This window comes from Podarcis tiliguerta (genome assembly GCF_965153285.1).
Source record: "Podarcis tiliguerta genome assembly, chromosome: 5".
In the NCBI taxonomy this organism is placed as follows: domain Eukaryota; kingdom Metazoa; phylum Chordata; class Lepidosauria; order Squamata; family Lacertidae; genus Podarcis; species Podarcis tiliguerta.
Genome location: NC_139538.1, coordinates 3,492,608 through 3,514,613, shown reverse-complemented (window position 1 = coordinate 3,514,613; position 22,006 = coordinate 3,492,608). Strand labels below are relative to the sequence as shown.

General features: G+C 49.0%; 1 protein-coding gene across 4 annotated transcripts in view; it reads right to left on the bottom strand.

The window, feature by feature from the left end:
• TNK2 (tyrosine kinase non receptor 2) overlaps positions 1–22,006 on the bottom strand; it is a 108,633-nt gene extending 86,627 nt beyond the window's left edge. For 2 of the 4 annotated variants that reach the window (XM_083441964.1, XM_083441967.1), the window contains exons 1-2: positions 21,065–22,006; positions 10,380–10,658 (exon numbers count right to left, since the gene is read on the bottom strand). In XM_083441964.1, the coding sequence (XP_083298090.1) occupies positions 10,380–10,403 (24 nt within the window). In that variant the 5' untranslated portion in view covers positions 10,404–10,658; positions 21,065–22,006. Of the gene's footprint in view, positions 1–1,334; positions 1,475–10,379; positions 10,659–21,064 lie in introns of those variants that run through there. The other 2 variants (XM_083441966.1, XM_083441968.1) reach the window with 1 other exon arrangement.

The window sequence follows — 22,006 nt, the reverse complement described above, 5'->3', positions numbered from 1 at the left end:
AAGCCCTAAACGGCCTCGGTCCAGTATACCTGAAGGAGCGTCTCCACCTCCATCGTTCTGCCTGGACACTGAGGTCCAGCTCCGAGGGCCTTCTGGCTGTTCCCTTGCTGCGAGAAGCCAAGTTACAGGGAACCAGGCAGAGGGTCTTCTCGGTGGTGGCACCTGCCCTATGGAACTCCCTCCTACCAGATGTCAAAGAGAAAAATAACTACCAAACTTTTAGAAGACATGTGAAGGCAGCCCTGTTTAGGGAAGCTTTTAATGTTTAACAGGTTATTGTATTTTAGTGTTCTGTTGGGAGCCGCCCAGAGTGGCTGGGGAAACCCAGCCAGATGGGCGGGGTATAAATATATTATTACTATTATTATTATTATTATTATTATTATTATTATTATTATTTAATGACGATACTAATAATGATGATGACACACCTGGCCGAGGGGGGGGGGGCGGGGGAGAGAAAGGGGAGACACAGTCCTGAAAGGCACACAGCAAGTCTATGGAGCAAGCAACCTTTGAAACAGAAGCTGAGAAGTTTGTAGCTGCTAATCCCCATCCCTTCTCAGCGCAAACAAACACCCATCAGCCACATGTGCCACGAGGGGACCCCGGGCGCACACAATTTCCGATGCTGAAGCGTAAGAAATTCATCACACACCAAGGGACCGTTTTCAGCATCATTCCACAGAAAGAAGGAAAAGGCCAACCGGGTCAAATAAGCGATAAATCACGTTTCCACAGAAGTATCACTCACACAAACTGAAAACGCATGTTTCCTGTTACACAAACACACACACACATGAGATTTTTTGAAGCGTCAAACTGCACTTTAGACAAGCCCGCTCCAGACCCTGGAAGCATGCAGCCAGTCACTAAAACCACCTAGTTATTACAAGTGATTAGCAAAAACAAAGGAAACGTCGCTTTAACGCCTCCCTTTTGCTCGCTGCGCTAATGAACAAATACACACGTGCAATATAGATCTTATTGACCTGGAAAAAGACAGCCCAGTTGCCACTAAGGAACAAAATGCGGCTTTTGAAAGCCCCAGGGGACTGTTCTCAGTCCTGCCCTCCCTGAAGGGGGGCATTTGGCTTTGCAGCCTTCTGGGCCCTGGCAGCGAAGTCTCAGCTTCTGCATTTAGATGCCTTAGGGGTTTCCACCTCATCGCAAGCAGCCTGGGGCCCACCGGAGAGCTTGGAAAACAAAAGTTCCCTGCCCCAGCTGCTTTGAAATCGCACTTCCAGCAACTCCCGGGCACCGCTGCCAGCCTCCCACACCCCCCAGGGCCGGGAGCGGGGGCATCAGGGGCGGCTCCTGGAGTTGGTACTCACCTCCTGCATCTCTTCCGGAGGGATGCCTTAAGGCTCAGGTGGCTGGTTGCCCATCGCCAACATCTGGCCAGGAGTTTTGCTCTGTCTCTCTCTCTCTCTGCCTCCCTCTCTCCCAGCCAGGCTGCCTCTCTCCCAATTGGCCAGCCAGTCACATGACCATGACTTCACCCATCCTGGCATGCAGAGAGGAAGGTGACCATTCACTCATTAGCAGTGGCGTCAGAGTTTCAGTGACAGCCTCCTATTCACCAGGGAGACTCACCGGTCCGGGTGCTTGGCTTCCTTGGAAAGTCACGCTGACAGCCTCAGAAGTTGAAGAAGAAAAGGGAATCGCGGCGCAACACACAGCCTCCAGGCTCCCGTAAATTCCGGAGAGTCTGGCAGGAGCTCCAAGGTGAATCCGGTGCATCTCCCATCCCTCAGGTTCAGCCACGAGGAAGATTATCCAACAGGAAGACCCTCCTGTCATCAGGAATGCCAGCTGCTGGCACCCAAAGCCCACCCTGCGCCAGGACTTCACCTGATCCTCAAATTCTTTGGAGGGGTCACGGACGAGAGATGAACTATTGCCAGATGAGGAAGTGCTGTGCTGCTTTTGTTATCTATATTCCAAAAGTGGTGTGGGTTTTTTTAAAAAATATCATTTCAATTCTATTGTAGTTTAATTACTTTTTAGCTGGGCAACCCGGACAGATGGGTGGGATATAAATTATAAAATTATTATTATTATTATTATTATTATTATTATTATTATTACTAATTATTTTATTACCTTTTTGTCTTTAAAGAGTGTTTTAGTCTGTGTGAGCAGCCTGTGGGGAAAAGGCACATAGATATATCTATTTATATCTATAAATAGATATAATAATAATAATAATAATAATAATAATAATAATAATAATAATAATATTCAGTGGCCCTACTGAAGAAAGTACAGTGGACGCTCGGGTTGTGAACGGGATCCATGCGGGATGCAGGTTCGCAACCTGCAGCGTCTGCAACCTGTAGCGGTGCGTCTGCGCACATGCAGGTCGCGACTGGGGGCTTCTGCACACGTGCAAAGTGCAATTTAGGGGGCTGCCCTTGAGACTGACCCAGAAACTCCAGCGGCTGCAGAATGCCGCGGCAAGACTCCTTACGGGGTCTTCGCTGCGAGATCACATTCACCCGGTGCTATACCAGCTGCACTGGCTCCCGGTGGAGTACAGGATCACGTTTAAGGTGCTGGTTTTAACCTTTAAAGCACTATATGGCCTAGGACCCTCGTACCTACGGGACCGCCTCTCCTGGTATGTCCCACAGAGAAACCTACGGTCTGCAAATAAAAACATCTTGAAGGTCCCAGGCCTCAGAGAGGTTAGCTGGCCTCAACCAGAGCCAGGGCTTTTTCAGCTGTGGCCCCAATCTGGTGGAACACTCTGTCACAAGAGACTAGGGCCTGCGGGACTTGACATCTTTCCGCAGGGCCTGCAAGACAGAGCTGTTCTACCAGGCCTTTGGTCAGGGCGCAGCCTGACCCCCTCCTCTGGCAATCTGCACAGAATTTTGCTTAATGGTTGCCATCAATTTGATTTTAATTAATTTTTATAATGAAAGGTTTTTAGAATGTTGGATTATTTTGATTGTTGTTAGCCGCCCTGAGCCCAGCTTCGACTGGGGAGGGCGTGGTATAAATAAAATTTATTATTATTATTATTATTATTATTATTATTATTATTATTATTATTATTCTGTGCATGCGCGACTGCCGAAACCCAGAAGTAACCCGTTCCAGTACTTCTGGGTTTCGGTGGTCTGTAACCCAAAAAACCGCAACCGGAAGCACCTGTAGCCCGAGGTATTACTGTAATGACCTCACAATGGAGAGACCTCTTTCCACACAAACCCCATCCCAATAGTTACGGGGCACTAGTGGCTGCATAGCGGGACTTTGGTCTGACCCATGGGGTCTTTCCTAATGTTCTTAGGCTCTTATATTTACCCTCACCACTGCAAATCCCTCCCTTATGCCAAATCCAACGTCTTCCGCTGCCGCTGCCACCCCAACCCTGCAGTGAGGGAGGATTTGGGCAGATAAACAGCAGCAGCCTTTTCTGCCTCGAGTTGGGCAACCCCGAGCCATGCTCTCAGATTGCAGCTCGACTTCTCCTCCCCTTTATCACATCGTGGGTACCCTCTTCCCATTTTCAAGCTGCCATGAGGGTGGGGAAGAGCCCCTCCTCGTTTTTAAGATATCCAGCCCCCCTTATTTTTCCGAAGGCAGCTGGCATAAATCGAAGGCCACTCATCCGAACCGTAATAAAAACAACAACCGCTGCTACTAACCAGGAAATGCCTAGCAGCATCGCCCTGTTGCTTGCCTTAAGGTGAGGCTCAGTAGCTTAATGGTTGAAGTGGGTGTGCGTTTGTGTGTTTGTACGAGAGAGTAAGAGGAGCAGAGCGTGCCTCCCAGACCGTATTTTCAAGGGGGATTCAAGTGTGAGCCGGAAACACCAGGAAGCACTTTCTGACAGTCAGAACTGTTCAGCTTCAGAACTTCCTGAGAGGATTACAAGCAGAAGTTGTTTGGCCACCAGGGATTCCGTAGCTGTGATTCCTGCATGGCAGGGGGTCAGACTAGATGACTCTGGGGGTCCCTTTCCAATTCTACAGTTCTCTGATCCCATGTAAACGCTGCACAAGCAAATCAGGATCAGCGCTTGGATCAGAACAAACGCTCAAGAAAGATCAGGCATAGTTTCACCTCCGCATCCGTTTGTTGTGTGCAAATCAAGATGAATGCTGAATAAGCAGGTCACCTGTGGGTGCTCAGAAGGACAGCTTTGAGCGCAGAAGATCTTCCCAGCATCTAACGTCCAAAGCCTCTCAGCCAGCAGGGCTGAAACCCTACTGGAGAGTTTCTGCCAGCTGAGAAGTGGGGCAGGAAATTTTCCAGAGCTTTGTTTTCCCGTGGAAAATTTCCCGTTTCGTAAGTTCATCCGTTAATTGCGGTGGACGGGTGCCAGCTGCAAACAGGTATTACGCAAGCTTGGCCGTTTCGTAGCTTTCGGCCTCCTTTACTCAATGCATCCAAAAAAATGGGTCTAATTTGCATAGGAAGTTCTCCCAGAAAACATTCCAGGTCAACTTTCCCCAGAAAACCGACAACACAGGCGGCCAGGGGATAGAGAGTTTGGCTAGAGGGAGACTCCACTGGCTAGAGCAGACTCCACTGTTGGACTCCAACTCCCATCATCCGCAGCCGGCATGGCCATTGGCCAGGGATGAGGCGAGGAGTAGCTGAGCTTCACCTGAGGGTACCAGGTTCCCCATCACTGGCATAAATGCAGTTAAGATTCACTGTTTGTATAAGGCAGGTTCATATCTTGGCAGTGAAATAAAAAATTGAAGGTCTGATATATATAATCAATGTTCATAAATGTACCAAGCAAACACGTACATAAATATATAAACCACATGTCTGAAGCAGCACAGGAAAACAGCCCTGAAACCATTTTGACTCCCAAACTGATCAAATGATTTCTCTGCAAGGTCAAGGAAAATGGAAAAGCCTCCCCATTGCCTTTTCCTTCACAAATCCTGTCTTAAGGGTATGTCTGTGTATGAATAGGGTGAGCCTGTGACCTGGCTCAGGAACTAAGTATTTGTCACTACAAAAGACTGGCCAGGCTCCCCAGGGTTTCCAATCAAGTGAGCATTAAGAGGTAACCTGCCAGACAGGAGGTAAACAACACACTCAGATTTCTGTTGTAGACCGCCCTTTCTGTGATGTAGGTATGATGTTTCTGGGAGGTGGTCTTGGACTCCAGGGCAGGCAATTTAAAATGTCTATATAAGGGCAGACACACCTTTGTTCTGGGTTCCTCTTCCCTCCTGCGTGTGGTGAGTGAGGACCCTGTTGCAACAGATCAATAAAGACCAGGCTTACTAGCTGCTTTGCTTCTCAATATTTTCTGGTTGGCCTCTGTTCTTTCCTCTGACCGATGGAGAACCTACAAAGGACTCTATAAGGGCTCTTGTGTCCCCCATAAAGGACAACGGCAGATTTTCATTTATTACAGCAGCAAATGCTGATAGGAAGGAAGCTGCCTTCTATGGCATCACACCATTGGCACACCTAGGTCAGTATTGTCCACTCTGACTGGCAGCGCCTCTTTCAGGTTTCAGGCAGGACTCTCCCAGTCTTACCTGGAGATGCCAGGGATTGAACCCTTCTGCAAGCAAAGCTGAAGCTCTGCCATTGAGCTATGGTCCTTGCACAAGATTTAAACAGCCCAATGCTGATCTAAGCCGTCACTTAAAAGTGAATTTTAAAAAACCCATCCTAACATCCAGCATTTATATGGCACTTTTTGTGGACACTCTACCTGCTGCGGGTGGCGCTGTGGGTAAAACCTCAGTGCCTAGGACTTGCCGATCGTAGGGTCGGCGGTTCGAATCCCCGCGACGGGGTGAGCTCCTGTCTTTCGGTCCCAGCTCCTGCCCACCTAGCAGTTCGAAAGCACGTCAAAGTGCAAGTAGATAAATAGGGACCGCTTACTAGCGGGAAGGTAAACGGCGTTTCCGTGTGCTACGCTGGTGCTGGCTCGCCAGAGCAGCTTCGTCACGCTGGCCACGTGACCCGGAAGTGTCTCCGGACAGCGCTGGCTCCCGGCCTCTTAAGTGAGATGAGCGCACAACCCTAGAGTCGGACACAACTGGCCCGTGCGGGCAGGGGTACCTTTACCTTTTTACCTCCTGCAAGACAGTTTGAGCACTTTAAAGCACCATATAAATGCCTAGTCTTAGGATGACTAGGATGCAAGGTTTGCTAAGATGCAAGGATCTTAGAAAACCATCTCCTAACTATATCTGAGGACACCCTTTCTGAATCCCAAAATGGTTTTAGACCTCCCGTGGGGTCAGTGGATATGCTTTTCACTGCTCAACAGCTTCAAGAAAAATGCAGAGAGCAAAACCAACCCCTGTATATGGTGTTTATTGACCTAGCTAAGGCCTTCAACACTGTAAATCATAATGCCCTGTGGCCTGTCCTCCTGAAAATTGGCTGCCCAGAAAAATTTGCGAAGATCCTTCTGCTCCTCCACAATAATATGACAGCAACAATCACAGATAACAATGGCTCTCAAAGCGAACCATTCACAGTGGGATCAGATGTTAAACAGGGTTGTGTTATCGCAACAACTCTAATTATTATCTTCATTGCCATGATCCTACACTTTGTCGAAAGGGTAGAAATCATTTATCAAACAGATGGAAAGCTCTTTAATATGAATAGGCCGAAAGCAAAGAGGAAGGTTACTGTATCTTCCACCATAGACCTTCAGTATGCTGATGGCAACATAGTGTGCGCACGCTCAGAGGATGACCTCCAAACCATCCTAAATATCTTCGCAGAAGCTTACGAAAAGCTTGGCCTATCACTCAACAGCCAAAAAACCAAAGTGCTGCACCAACAAGTACAAAATAACCCCTCTGCAGCGCCACAAATCCAACTCAATGGTGTAACATTGGAAAATGTCAATCACTTCTCCTACCTGGGCAGTTATTTTTCCACAAGGGCCAATATTGATGCTGAAATCCAGCATCGCCTGAGCTCTGCGAGTGCGGCTTTCTCCCGACTGAAGTGCAGAGTGTTTGAGGACGGGGCATTCACAGGGAAACCAAAATGCTTATTTACAAAGCTATTGTACTTCCAACCTTACTGTATGCTTGTGAAACATGGACCACTTATAAATGCCATCTCCAACTCCTCGAAAGATTCCAGCAATGGTGTCTCCGAAAATTTTTACACATCACATGGGAAGACAGGCGAACTAATATCAGTGTACTGGAAGAAGCAAAGATCACCAGCGTTGAAGCAATGATTCTTCAACATCAACTTTGTTGGTCGTGTTGTGTGGATGCCTGATGATCGTCTTCCAAAGCAACTACTCTATTCCGAACTTAAAAATGGAAAGCGTAATGCTAGTGGTCAACAATAGTAGTTCAAAGACACTCTCAAAGCAAGTCTAAAGAAATGTAGTATAAACATTGACAATTGAGAAGCACTGGCCTGCGAGTGCTGCAGTTGGAGAACAGCTTTTACCGAAGGTGTCATGGGCTTTGAAGACTCTCGAACTCAGGACGAAAGGGAGAAATGCGCTAAGAGGAAGGCATGCTTGGCAAATCCACACCGTGATCAACTCCCGCCTGGGAACCAATGTCCCCACTGTGGAAGGACGTGTGGATCCAGAACTGGCCTCCACAGTCACTTATGGACTCATTGTTAAAACCGTGTTTATGGAAGACAATCTTACTCGGCTATGAGGGATAACCAAAGAAGAAGAAGAACATGTGTATTTCTATAGTGCCCTCTAGTGGCAAGCGGGTAGGGGCGTGGGTGGCGCTGTGGGTTAAACCACAGAGCCTAGGGCTTGCTGATCAGAAGGTCAGCGGTTCGAATCCCTGCGACGGGGTGAGCTCCCGTTACCCGGTCCCTGCTCCTGCCAACCTAGCAGTTCGAAAGCACATCAAAAGTGCAAGTAGATAAATAGGTACCACTCTGTCAGGAAGGTAAACAGCATTTCCGCGCACTGCTCTGGTTCACCAGAAGCGGCTTCGTCATGCTGGCGACATGACCTGGAAGCTGTACGCCGGCTCCCTCGGCCAATAAAGCGAGATGAGCACCACAACCCCAGAGTCGGCCACGACTGAACCTAATGGTCAGGGGTCCCTTTACCTTTACGAGTGGCAAACTGGAGTGAGCAGCGAGTGCAAGACGTCCCCTTGGAAACTGTTTTGAATACTAGTTGCTGGAAACTGTAGCAGCAATTTTGTCCTCAAATCCTGCTTGGGGGCTTCCCTCTAGGGCATCTGGTTGGCCACTGAGAAAACAGGATGCTGGAGTAATAAGGCCATTGGCCTGATCCAGCTAAAGGGTTTTTCTCCCACCCTCTGTAAGCCTGTCCCTCCCCATCCTCTGTGCGTGCTGCAGGGAGAAAGAGTGACTTTTCAAGCCGTGCATCTTGGGTTTTATAGGAATTATTCTCTCTCTGCTGATGTTCATAACATGGGGAGATGAAACCTGCTTTTTCGAGGGGTCCCACTTGCACACAGCAGCGATGCCCATAAAGTGCCCCTTTCTTTGTCCTCACCTCCCCATAGGGTGGGGAGAAAGAAACAGTTTGCTGGCTCCATGCTTGGTGCTTTGGGAAATGATGGGAAACAATGTCCCTTGAGCAGCGCAATGTGCAAGGGATTTTGGACAGGTGGGTGGGGCAATTCACCTGTCAATTATGTGACATCATCATGTGTCACTGCCATATGGGTCCTGCCCAGCTGTCGCATTCTGCCCATAATGCTGATCCTGATTAGCATCTGAAACCAAAAATAGGTCTCTCCCCTTTATGTAGGCAATGCTGAGCCGCTGAGTACCAGATAAGGCACCTCCTTCATTTTGGGGTTGGTTGGTCTAGATGACCCCTGGGGTCCCTTCCAACTCTACAGTTCTATGATTCCTAAGTTCTCAAGAGATGGAGCAACGAGTTGGGGAGGCCAGGTTTCAAATGCCACCCCTGCTGGGCACAGATCAAATGAGTCTTGAGCAAGCCACACACAAGCCTGCTGAAACTTTCGTTTTCTGCCAGCTGCAATGACAGGTTTCCTGAAAACAGCTTGCACACTCAGAAAACCACTTGCGCAATTCACCACCCGGTTAGAAGCCATGCTCAGAAACATATGCAGGAGCCTATGTACTTAAAGGTAAAGGCACCCCTGACCATTAGGTCTAGTTGTGGACAACTCTAGGGTTGCGCCGCTCATCTCACTTTATTGGCCGAGGGAGCCAGCATACAGCTTCCAGGTCATGTGGCCAGCATGACTAAGCCGCTTCTGGCGAACCAGAGCAGCGCACGGAAACGCCGTTTACCTTCCCGCTGGAGCGGTACCTATTTATCTACTTGCACTTTGACGTGCTTTCAAACTGCTAGGTTGGCAGGAGCAGGGACAGAGCAACGGGAGCTCACCCCGTCACAGGGATTTGAACCGCCGACCTTCCAATCAGCAAGCCCTAGGCTCTGTGGTTTAGACCACAGCGCCACCCGCATCCCCAGGCCTGTGTACTTATAAATAAATAAAACCTTAGAGGTCTTAACTCCGCATCATCCGATCCCATCCACAAAAAAGCCATTGAAAGAATTTTTCTATTAAGAAAAACCTAGACGCTACTCAGCAGTTCCAGGTTCGATGGTCTTAACTCAGAGGACGTGCTAAAACCTCAGGAGGGAGGGAATAAGCTCCTGGTTCTCAGCGAGGCGGAAATCCTGTGTCTGAGCTGTGCAACTTCAGAGCAAGTGGTGTGTGCGGCGGAATCCCTCCCCAAAGAAAGCTAACACACCAGGGAAAGATTTAGCCTAGAATCCTTCTCCCTGCTAAACAAACAGGCACTCAATCACCTGAACCTGCTTTTAAAAAATAAATTAAAAGATATCAGGTCCTGAAGATGAGTTTCCACTATACAGTGGTGCCTCGCAAGACGAAAAGAATCCGTTCCACGGGTCTTTTCGTCTTGCGGTTTTTTCGTCTTGCGAAGCAAGCCCATTGACGGAGTAGCGCTATTAGTGCTATTGACATTTTAAGGGCTAAAAATGGCTTTTTAAGGGTTGGGAGATTAGCGGTTTTGCTGCTAAAATGCTTTTAGCAGCTTAGCGCTTCAGGAAAAGGGGTTTTGGAGTGGGAAAAAAATTCAATTTTTTCCGTCATTTTTCATCTTGCGAAGCAAGCCCATAGGGAAATTTGTCTTGCGAAGCGCCTCTGCAGACGGAAAACCCTTTCGTCTTGCGGGTTTTCCGTCTTGCGAGGCATTCGTCTTGTGGGGCACCACTGTAACCATGTCTGGACTTTTCTTAAACGCAGCTGGTCTTTATTGCACAACCTGGAAAGTCAACGCTGATCAGTCCTAGGCTAGATAGCCTAAGCTTGCAATCCTATGTGCAGTTACTTAGAAGCCCATGAAGCTCAGCAAGGCTTACTTCTGAGTAAACTCGCCTATGATTGTCTACCTACCTGAGGCTGTGTTATTTGGGTCATCTTCTGTCTCCCAATCCCAGTGTTTCCTTTCTCTCCAGGAGGTTCTGGAAGAGAAGAGTCAGTCCTTTGGTTCTCCACCTTCCCTTATGACTTGCTTCTTCTCCCTCAAGAAAGGATCGACCTGGAGCAGGAGATCTACTGAGAGGGGGCCATCTAAGCACCCAGCTGCTTCAGACGGTTAGGGTCTCCCTCAGGCAGAGGATCCCAGGATCCCAGGTATCACAGAGTGGTCCATGGAGGTGAGTCACACCCAAACTGCAAGAAGATGGAGAAGACAGGCGTCAGTCACAAGAGATTTCCTGCCTGGAGCTGCAAGTGTTTGAGACAGAACAAGAACAGGCTTCAGCAAAATATGGGGTTTCGTATTTAATAAAATTAGAGAATCGGAGGCCTGACTCTCTGCCGTGCTCTGTGACACTTTAAAGCTTCGAGTCCTCAGTTTTCTCCTTCCCCAATAATTCTCCGCCAGTCTTGGTTTCTATTTTCTACACACATAAGTTGGCCCCTGTTTTCCCCTTCCATGACAAACGGCCATCTGTCAGGGATTCTTTAGTTGTGATTCCTGCAACTAAAGCTAAGCAGGGTCTGGTGTGGTTTCAAATTGGGCGGGGAACCTGCATGTTGAGATTCCTGCATTGCAGGGGGTTGGGCTAGATGACCGTCGGGGACTCCTCCAACACTACAATTCTGAGATTCTAGGATATGTGCCCGCTCAGCCACTCTGGTCTGTGGAACTTGCATTGCTGCAAGGGCCACGTCATACCCATTTGCTGGCTGAAAACCATTTCACTGCATTGCAAGGTCCCAAATGCTGCAAGCATTTCCTCGTGGGGGAGCTGCTCAATCATTTGGGTGGGCTGATCCTAGTCACACAGATGCCCAGCCGCAGCCTAGTGACTGTCTTCCCCAGCCAACACTCAGGCAAGGTCAGGATCCGCCCCCCCCCTGCACTTGGCTACAGCTAAAGGGAAAAGCCAGCGCTTCCTTGGCCTGCGAAGAACAACAGAGTTATTGTTGCTAATGGGGGATGCTGCTGTGTGATTTCTCGTGAGTAGGGCAGCCCAGACCTGTAGGAGGGCAGATTTCCCACGCCCTATCGCTCCATCCCCTTCCATCCCCTTCGGCCAGTAGCTCTGCTTGGGAACATTTCGGGAGGGCTGAGCACAGAAAAACACTCCACTGCGAACAACACCCAGCAAAAATAGCTATTCCCAGGGCGATACGATACGATATGATACGATACTCTTTATTGTCATTGTCCCATACAGAACAACGAAATTGAAAAATCTACACAAGACGTTCAAAAACCAACAAGCCTGCTATCCCAGCTATCCCCACCTGGTTAGCCCCCTAAAAACTCTGATACTCCATTTTTAAATACATAGAGACTCCGTATACTGCGTTTAAAACCTAAATCACATTTGGATAGAAACTGTTTCTCAGGCGGCTAGTCGTAGTCTTTATAACCGTGTGGGACGCGGGTGGCGCTGTGGGTTAAACCACAGAGCCTAGGACTTGCCGATCAGAAGGTCGGCGGTTTGAATCCCCGCAATGGGGTGAGCTCCCATTGCTCGATCCCTGCTCCTGCCAACCTGGCAGTTCGAAAGCACGTCAAAGTGCAAGTAGATAAATAGGTACCACTCCAGCGGGAAGCTAAATGGCATTTCCGTGTGCTGCTCTGGTTTGCCAGAAGCGGCTTAGTCATGCTGGCCGCATGACCCGGAAGCTGTACGCCGGCTCCCTCGACCAATAAAGTGAGATGAGCGCCGCAACCCCAGAGTCGGCCACGACTGGACCTAATGGTCAGGGGTCCCTTTACCTTTAGTTCTTCCAGAAGACAGAAGCTGAAAGAGATAATTTCCGGGGTGCGCACTATCCTGCGCTATCTCTGCAGCTTCCTTATGGCACCTGGAAGCATAGATTTGATCCAAGGTTGGAAGAGTGCGCCCAGCTGCCTCCAGCTCTTCTCCCTCGCTCTGCCTTCGCCAACCCCAGATACAGAAAACTTTTTCTCCCTTTCCCCTAACTCTACAACTCCGGGACATCTCATGAGGCTGGATGCTGGAAGATTCGGGACGGGTGAACGGAAGGACTTCTTCATGCAGAACACAGTTAAACTATGGAACTCCCTGCCACAGGAGGCCACCAACCTAGACGGCTTTAAAAGAGGATAAGACAAATTCACAGAGGAGGAGGAGGAGAGGGCTATCAAAGGCTGCTAGTCATGGTGGCTCTGTTCTGGTCCACAGTTTGAGGCATCAATGCTTCTGAATGCTGGTTTCTGGAAACCACAGGAGGGGAAAGTTGCTCTTGTGATTTATTATTTCTTCTTCTTTTTCTTTTTCTTCTTCTTCTTCTTCTTTATTGGTTTTCAGATATTACATTACAATACAGATGTACCAAAGCCAACACAATTTCCCCCCATCCAACTATACATTTATATTTATATTTCCTCAATCCATCATATTATTCTTTTCTCCCTCCTCCCACTTCCCTCCGCCCTCAATCGATTTCCTCCACATTATACAATTTACAATAATCTTTGCATTCTACCATCTTCTCAAATCATCTATATATTCTTATTATCTTTCCTTACTCGTTTTTCTTCCATCCAGTACTTCACATTTTAATCTAGGCATATTAGCGTATCTTTTTTTGAGCAATATTTTGCCCTATATTCATCAACACATTTCCACTCCTTTTTAAATTTTTGATTCGACTGATTTTGCCAAAATTAAATATTCACTAAGTTTACAAATCCATTCCTCCTTTGTGGGTATAGTTTGTGACTTCCACCTAGCAGCAATCACTATTCTAGCAGCTGTACTTGCACATAGAAAAATTCTTTGCCTCTCCCCCATGGTATCTCTTCATCTATCAATCCAAGGAGATATGTTTCTTTGTTATTGATATTTTCAACATCTTCTTTAGTTCTTCATGTACTACTATCCAAAATTTCTTAATTTCCTCACACCTCCACCACATATGTATTGTTGTTCCTATTTCTCCACATCTCCAACAGAGGTTGGATTTCAGTTTATATATCTTTGCCAACTTAACTGGCATTAAGTACCACCTATAGGACATCTTTACAAAATTTTCTTTAATTGTATATGAGGCAGTAAATCGTATATCCTCTCGCCAGAGTTTCGGGGAGAGTTGCTCTTGTGCTTGGGTCCTGCTTGTGAGTTTTCTATTACAGTGGTACCTCAGGTTACAGATGCTTCAGGTTACAGACTCCGCTAACCCAGAAATAGTACCTCAGGTTAAGAACTTTGCTTTAGGATGAGAACAGAAATTGTGCGGCGGCAGCGGGAGGCCCCATTAGCTAAAGTGGTACCTCAGGTTAAGAACAGTTTCGGGTTAAGAACGGACCTCCAGAACGAATTAAGTTCTTAACCCGAGGTTCCACTGTAGTAGTAGTAGTACTAGTAGTAGTATACCACCCTATACCCACAGGTCTCAGGGCGGTTCACAAGATAAAATCACAATATAAAAACATAAAATACAAAAATTAAAATAAAAACAAGAGCAACCCAATAATTCCCCCCACCCAAACGCATTTTAAATGGGCGTCTACTCCGCCACTGGCCTGATCCAGCAGGCTCTTCTTAAGTTCTTCATTGTAAGTTCAGCATTGCAGGCAGAAATTCAGCAGGTGTGGTAGCCCTCTTCCTATCTGCAAATCAAGAGCCAGTGTGATGCCCAGTGGTTAGAGTGTCAGACTAGAACCTGGAAGATCAGGGTTCAAATCCCCACTCAGCCATGAAGCTCACTGGGCAACCAGTCACTGCTTCTCAGTCTGGCCTACCTTACAGGTTGTTGTGAGAATAAAACAGGCTGGAGGAGAACCTTGCAGGCCGTCTTGAATTCCTTGGAGGAACAAGGTGGGATTAAATAAGAAAGGCTTCTGCTGGGTTTCTGAGGGCAGGAGGAAAGTGAGTGAATGCTAACTCATAGGAACATAGGAAGCTGCCTAATGCCAAATCAGATCATTGGCCCATCTAGCTTAGTACTGCCTACACTGACTGGCAGCAGCTGTCTGCGATTTCAAACAAATGTCTCTCCCAGCTCTACCAGGGAATGAACCCAGCGTTAGAAACTCACATATATAATCCAATTGCCAAAAAGCACCTTAAACCTAGGTTACGGTTGCCCCAATGGAATGTCCAGGCACCTTTTTTGTCAATGGAGATTATTATTATTATTATTATTATTATTATTATTATTATTATTATCAATCTCATTTCTATACCGTTTTATATTTGAAGGGAACAAATTCTAAGCAGTTTGGCTCCCATTAAAACATCAAATAAAACAATCCTTCAGGGGAAATATTCCAGATCGTTCTCTTTTTGCTTTCCCCAGTCGCCAGCCCAGCATCCAGAGATTTCCATGCGGCCACAACTGGACCTGTGCCAGTCGCAAAACGCACCTGCCTGATTTCTAACCCTGATCTGAACCTGGGACCTTCTGCCAGCGAGACATGACCCTTCCCCAAATCCCCTTCCCCCAGCGCAGCCAATGCACCAGATCCCCACGGGTGACCCTAAGCCCTCATCGCTGCCTCCTGCAACGTTGGTTATCAGCAGAGAGTGGGAGAGAGCGATTAGCGGAACAGAACAGAACAACCATATGCCGTTATCGTCAGGGCCTTTTACTCCCTCGCTGATTGTTTCTTTTCGAGGCATCCGGGCCAGGCGGGGGCCCTGCCCAAAGCCTGGACAGAATGGGCTCCGCAGAAGATAAGGCTCCGATGCCAGCTTTCCAGCGGGGGCTCAGCCTTCCCAGGCCAGGGGGTTGCCCTCTAGATGTTGGGGCTGCCAAACCCAGTAGGCAACCCAGCCAATGGGTCAGGGAGGACAGCACCCATGGCGCAGGACCATGGGGAGGGCACCAGGTTGGGCAAGGCTAACTCAGGCTCTCCAGAAGAGTGCCATCAAGAATTCTTTGTTGTGCCCCTTTCCGCAGCTGAACAATGAGTGGCTCACAGCATCATAGGGAATAAAATGCAACACACCTCAGGATCTCAATACTATACCTTAAGAACTGCCCCTCCCCATACAAATCGACTCAGACCCTGCGCTTGCTATCTGGGGCCCTTCTCAATGACCCCCATCCCAGAGAGTTTCAGAGAACGGGGCCTTCTCTGCGGTGGCTCCCTGACTGTGGAATGCTCTCCCCAGAGAAGCTCGCCTGGTGCCATCATTACATGACTTTAGGCGCCAGGCAAAAACATTCCTCTTTACCCAGGCCTATGGCTGTTAAAGCTGGGGGGGGGGGGGTTGCTATAATGATTTTTTTATTATTCTGTCCGCTACTATGCTTTTTATTACATTTTTATTATTGATGCTCTGTAATACAGTGGTACCTCGGGTTAAGTATTTAATTCGTTCCGGAGGTCCGTTCTTAACCTGAAACTGTTCTTAACCTGAAGCACCACTTTAGCTAATGGGGTCTCCTGCTGCTGCCGCACCTCCAGAGCACGATTTCTGTTCTCATCCTGAAGCAAAATTCTTAACCCGAGGTACTATTTCTGGGTTAGCGGAGTCTGTAACCTGAAGCGTATGTAACCCGAGGTACCACTGTATGTTCGTAATGTTGTACAATGCCCTGGGATGTTTGGATAAAGGGCAGTATATAAATTGAATAAATAATAACATTAATTTCAAGATAATGTGTTAGGAGTCACAAAGCAGAGCGCAACTCAAACACTTGTCCCAAGATCATCTGCACCAGCCTTCCCAACCTGGTGCCACCCAAAGATGTTGTTCAGCTGCAGCTCCCATCCCCCTTCACCATTGGCCAGCATGGCTGATGCCCCTGCACATCTGGAGGGAAACATCTGGTTGGTCTCCTCCAGCGAACAGGGCTCTCTAGCGCCGTTGGAACAGAGTCCTTCCATTCTTGCTGCCCTGGCCTCCTTGGGCAGGAAGGGCAGGGTACAAATTCCACATTATTATTATTATTGTTGTTGTTGTTGTTGTTGTTGTTGTTGTTGTCATTCCTAGCCCTATTTGGTGGGCCAGTGGCCTGATCCACAAGGCACTTCTTACATTCTTGCAAGGCCTTCGGGAATTATGCCGAGGGCAGCAAATGGCACGGTTTTGCACAGATCATAATCCACCCCACAATCTTTTATTGAATGCCAACAGGCAAGTTCTGGTTTTGCAGAGCTTACCGTATAAGACACACTTTTTTCCCTCCAAAAATGAAGGGGAAATGTGTGTGCGTCCTATGGAGCGAATGCAGGCTCCTTGGCTTCAGTGATAGCAACACGAAGCCTCCGAAGCGCAGAGGGAGCGCTCCCCCCGCGCTCCGGAGGCTTCGCGTTGCTTTCGATGAAGCTGCCTGAAGCCCCCAGAGCACAGCACGAACTCCCGCTGTGCTCCAGGGGCTTCAGGCAGCTATCCACAAGCCTTAGGAGCGCAGCAGGAGTTCCCGCCGCGCTCCGAAGGCTTGCGGATAGCTGCCTGAAGCCTGGAGAGTGAGAGGGGTCGGTGCACAACGATCCCTCTTGCTCTCCAGGCTTCGCTTCGCTGGAGAGGCGCTGTACAGTTTTCCCTCTCTGTGCAGCGCCCCTTCAGTGAAGTGGGAGGAGAAATGGAAGGGGCTCCGTTTCTCCTGCCGCTTCGCTGAAGGGGCGCTGAGCAGAGAGGGGGAGAATCCCCCCCCCCGTTCTCCCCCTCCTATGGTCCGGTGCGTCCTATAGAGCAAAAAATACGGTAGTTGTGATCCTCTGTCCTGACAGCTCCTCCTGCATTGCACTTTTCATTGGCAGAACGGCACCCAATAAACCCCTCCCAATTTGTGCCATTTCTGGACCCCCGAAATGAGAAGCTCCCCTGCCAGCAATCTGCCTCTCCTGGGTCAGATTAGGGAGACTCAGCAAAGTCACTCAGCACTTTCTCAGGCACAGCCGCCTCCGACCACCAGCCTGGATGTGGCCCAGAAGGGGAAACAAAGGGAGGAAAAGAAAAGAGAATGGAGAGGAAATGCTTTGGGGCACCATCTGCACAACATCTGGAGACCCAGGAGAACAGAAGGGCTCTGATCAACAGGAACCATGTGTCCCCCTCTCCACACAACATGTTCCAGTGGCGCCACGTTGGGTGGGATGTGGGCTTGTGCGTAGGCCAAAGCACATTGCTGTGGGGGAAAGAAAAGCAAGCTTAGAATCATAGAGTTGTAGGCTGTGAAGGGACCCCCAAGGTCATCCAGCCCAACCCCCCCCCCTGCAATGCAAGGAATCTCAGCTCATGGCAGGTGGCCATCCGAGCTCTGCTTAAAAACCTCCGAGGAAAGAGAGGCGCTTCCAGGCTTCTCACTGTGGGATGTGAAACACAAGAGCAGTCAAGGACAACATTCCTAGAGTGAACATGTTTACACATGGGGAGGAATGTTTGTCCAGCCAGCAGGTCAACTTCCTGTTTCCTTCTGGGCTGGGACAGACTTCCTCTGCATGTGACTAGAGGTGGGTGTGGCCTCACCTGTGCAGGTAACAACAAAAGCACAGGGCAGGGCAGCCATCTCTCTCCTTTGACTACATGCATCGAAGAAGCAACATCTGCTTAGCCAAAGATGCTCTCTTGGCCTCCAGCCAAGAGAGGACAAAGGGACTGTCTTCTTATGAGATAGTTTATAGGTATATGTTACTTTTCTAAGCTAAGTCTGCCTTCTGGGATCCAATTGTGAACAGAATGATGTGTGAGTAAACCTTTTAATACTTTTATAGAAGACTGTGTCCTGTCCTATCTTTTATGAGGGAATAAGGGGAAAATACCAGAACAGTTATTATAGAGGCTTTAGCGAGCCTGAGCAAACGCATCCGCTGCGAGTTTAAAAAGGGGAATGTTACTCTGCTAAATTGTGAACTTGTTTACACAAGTTGGAAAGGCTACAATATATCCTCTCCTGCATCCCTGAACATTCCCACACTCACTATTTCACGGGTGGGATTCCAGCACAAACCAGCAAACCTTTCTGGAAACCAAGCCATGTGACAAAGCCCCCCCCCCCATGATATTCTTGCGGGGAGGCTGGTAAAATTCAGGCTAGACAATGTTTCTGTTAGGAGGATTTGTAGCTGGCTGACCATCCAAAAGCGTGCTCAGCAAGGGGTCTTCATCGTCCTGGGGAGAAAGTGACAAGTGGGGTGCGGCAGGGTGTTGTTCAACATTGTTATATAACTGGAGGAATTCAGGGGAAACCCGTCCTATTTGCAGATGACACCAAACTGGGAGGGTTGGCTAATTATTACCTGAGAAAATAGGATGACCTTAATAGATTGCAGAATTGGGCCACATGTAACGAAATGGATTACCGTATTTTCCGCTCTATAGGACTCACGTTTTCCCCTCCAGAAATGAAGGGGAAATGTGTGCACGTCCTATGGAGCGAATGCAGGCTCCTTGGCTTTAGCGATAGCAACGCGAAGCCTCCAAAGCGCAGAGGGAGCGCTCCCTCCGCGCTCCACAGGCTTCAGGCAGCTATCCCTGAAGCCTGGAGAGCGAAAGGGGTTGGGTGGCAGTCTAACAGGGATTCTTCGGCTGTGATTCCTGCATTACAGGGGGTTGGTCTAGATGTCCCTCATGGTCCCTCCCAAATCTGGAGTTCTCTGAATCTATCCCCCAAGCCACAGGTCCTAATCCTCCCTTTGCACTTTCCGCCAAGGGCACAAGGCAGCTCAAGAGGCCGGGCAGCTGGGTCAACCTGGGAGCTAAATGCAGGAATTTAATCCATCCCGCAACTGAACTCTCAGGAAGGCAGCGTGACTGCCAAGCCATTTACAAGGGCATAGCAGCTCTGAAGAGCTCACGCCAGCTCCCACCTTCGCTCACTGCAAGAGCCATCACGGAACTGACCTCCCCACAGGCAGGACTCTGACAGGCTACACTGGAAGTCACAAGAGCGGGGTGACTGGGACTGGGACACCCCAAATCTAAGACTCTTAAAGAAAACCAAAATAAAATCTGTACCAGGGACAACAAAATTCTCGACTCTTAGCGAAGCAGCCACCTGCTCTTGTTGTTATTTTAATTGCACAAAACAATGGGGACTAACCACTTGACTTTTCTCCCTTTTTAATTTCAACCTGAAGCTTATGCCAAAGTCCAAAATCCGCAGGAACAAGAGGCCTACTGCCCTTTATCGATTGCCAGTTGACAGGGGGTTTGTGCAAATACAGTTCAGGCAACTCTCTCTCCCACTCGAAAAAATAAAAGAGAGCAAAGACTGGGGTGCTTTAGTTGAGATTCCTGCATTTCAGGGGGTTGGACTAGATGACCCTCGGGCTCCCTTCCAACTCTACAATTCTATGAAATCTTGAGATCGCCTCCAAATTGCAAGAGTTGAAACGGGCCTCTCGATCCAATTTGCCCAGTCAAACACAGGACAAGGCAGCCCACCATCGCTTATTCAAACGCCATCCCTGTTCACGCGTGAAGTAGGGAGAGACGTCTCTGGTTTTCATACTGGAAAGGGAGCCTGGGGGGAAGGAGGCAAACTGCCCTGCTGGGGAGGAGAACAGAGAAATTGCAGGTGGAGAGCAATCATGCCTAGTTTGGTCCTGTGGCTTGGCTCGCTTGCTTGAGTGCTCCGGAGCGATCAGTACCCAGGAATCCTCCTTCGCTACAGAGCAAGGAGCTACCGGTGTATAGCCACACGCTGTTCAGGGGAAAATATGCGAGCATTTCACAGAATGGTAGAATTGCAGATTTGGAAGACACCCAAATGGTTATCCAGTCCAATGCAACGGGGCAATCACAGCATTTTATGCCACACAGGCAGGGTACTTGGGACTGGCGCATCCCAAATCTAAAATCCATTAAGAAAAGGAAACCTGTACCAGAGACAGCCAAATTCTCTTAGCAAAGCAGCCACATGTTGCCAATGTTAAATTGTGTATAACGAGGACCAACAACTTTTTTTCTCATTCCAGTTTCAAACAGAAGCTCATGCCAAAAGCCAAATTCTGCAGAGGCCGGGGCCGGTTTGAGCAGCTCTTGACAGGTCTGAAACAAGCGTCTTCATCTACCAGCCTGCTCAGAAGAAGCCCACCCTTGCGCCCCTTCCCCAACCTGGTGCCCACCTCAGATGTTTCTGACTATGACTTCCCCCCAGTCCGCTTTCTGCTACCCATGCAACACCCTCTGTGGACACCACAAATCTGCCCCTACAAAGCAGTACAGTTATCTGTTCCAAGACAGAACTGTTTATGAGAGAAGAGAAGCGGTTTGTAAGGGGGGGGGGGGGTTAGGAGGAGATACAGGGCCTGTTCACCCCCCCTTGCAGATTACTTGTTAGCATAAGATGTTCTTCCATACTACTATAATCCACAGAAATTCGGAGAGCTTTCCAAACGCTCCTGTTACAAGTGGTTTACAAGGTCTGCAGTTTTTGCGCTCGTGTTGCGAACCGTGGAGCCAACATTTCATAAAATATCATTTAAAAGCACCCCACAAGAACCCACTTCCTTCCTCAACAGGCTCCAGATATGGCTTCAGTCAGTCAGATCTGACCGACGCAACCTTCAGATCAGAGTATAGTGAGCGATTGCCTGTTGCCTGAACAGACAAGACAAGGAACTCTACACAACAGGGGGTGGATCATTCAGGCTCCCCACCTCCCACCCCGAATCTCCCCACCGGCATTTCACTTACCCACCAAAGCCTCTTCCTTCCCTTTATCTCCTTGTCCTGCCATGGGGACCCCACATCTGCTCTCCAGCAGAGAGAGGAACGAATTCCAGAAATTGCAGTGTGCACACTCTGGCTGGGCTGTTTTGCACAGAGCTGGCCAGCTGCCGCCGCCGCTGCTGATCTTACACGCCAGGAGGCCCGAGCGAGTGTTGTTGACACACGCAGACAACCTCTCTCGGTTGCTTTGGCTGCTGCACACTGGCAGGGACAATGCGCTCTCTCGTGGCCGCACGCTGCCAAGGCGGCTGCTCAGGTAGAGCTGCTGCTGTTAACCCAGCAAACAGCGAGATAACATTGTTGTGGCTTTCCAGAGACACAGGCAGAGACACAGGCGGCTGTTAGATGGCCAGGCTGGCAACTCGCACACTGCGCAGAACTCCACGCGAGGAGGACATCAGGAGCAGCTGCGGCAATCCACAGGACCACACAGAGATGCTGAACATCAGGGATGAGGTTGACGGCCGGAGGCCCCCCTGCACGACTGTCAGGCTCTCTTTTGCATGGCACACCGCTGGGAGTTTGCAGAGCCAAGATCTCTGGCTGAGAAAGAGGCTGCTGATGGAGCAATCCAGAGACAAGCAGAGGGGAGAACAAGGCGCTTGTGACGCACCGCAAGGGCTTAAGACTTCATGCAACTTCTAGGAATTTGCAGGGATTTCTGTTTCCGCAGGGAAGACGGTCCTGCAGTAGGTTCAGTCCATGCAGAAGTAGGAGGAAACGCACACAGAACGGCTTGCAATACACAGTGTTAAAACTTCCAGGGCTTGGAGCGGAAAGGATGCGCAGCAGGCCAGGAATGGCGGGGAAAGCTGCGCAAAGAGGCTTGCGGATGAGAGAAAGGCGATGGCAAGGGTCATGGAGCCCTGTTCAGGCAGGACCTCTCAGCAGCCTCTGCCACAAGGG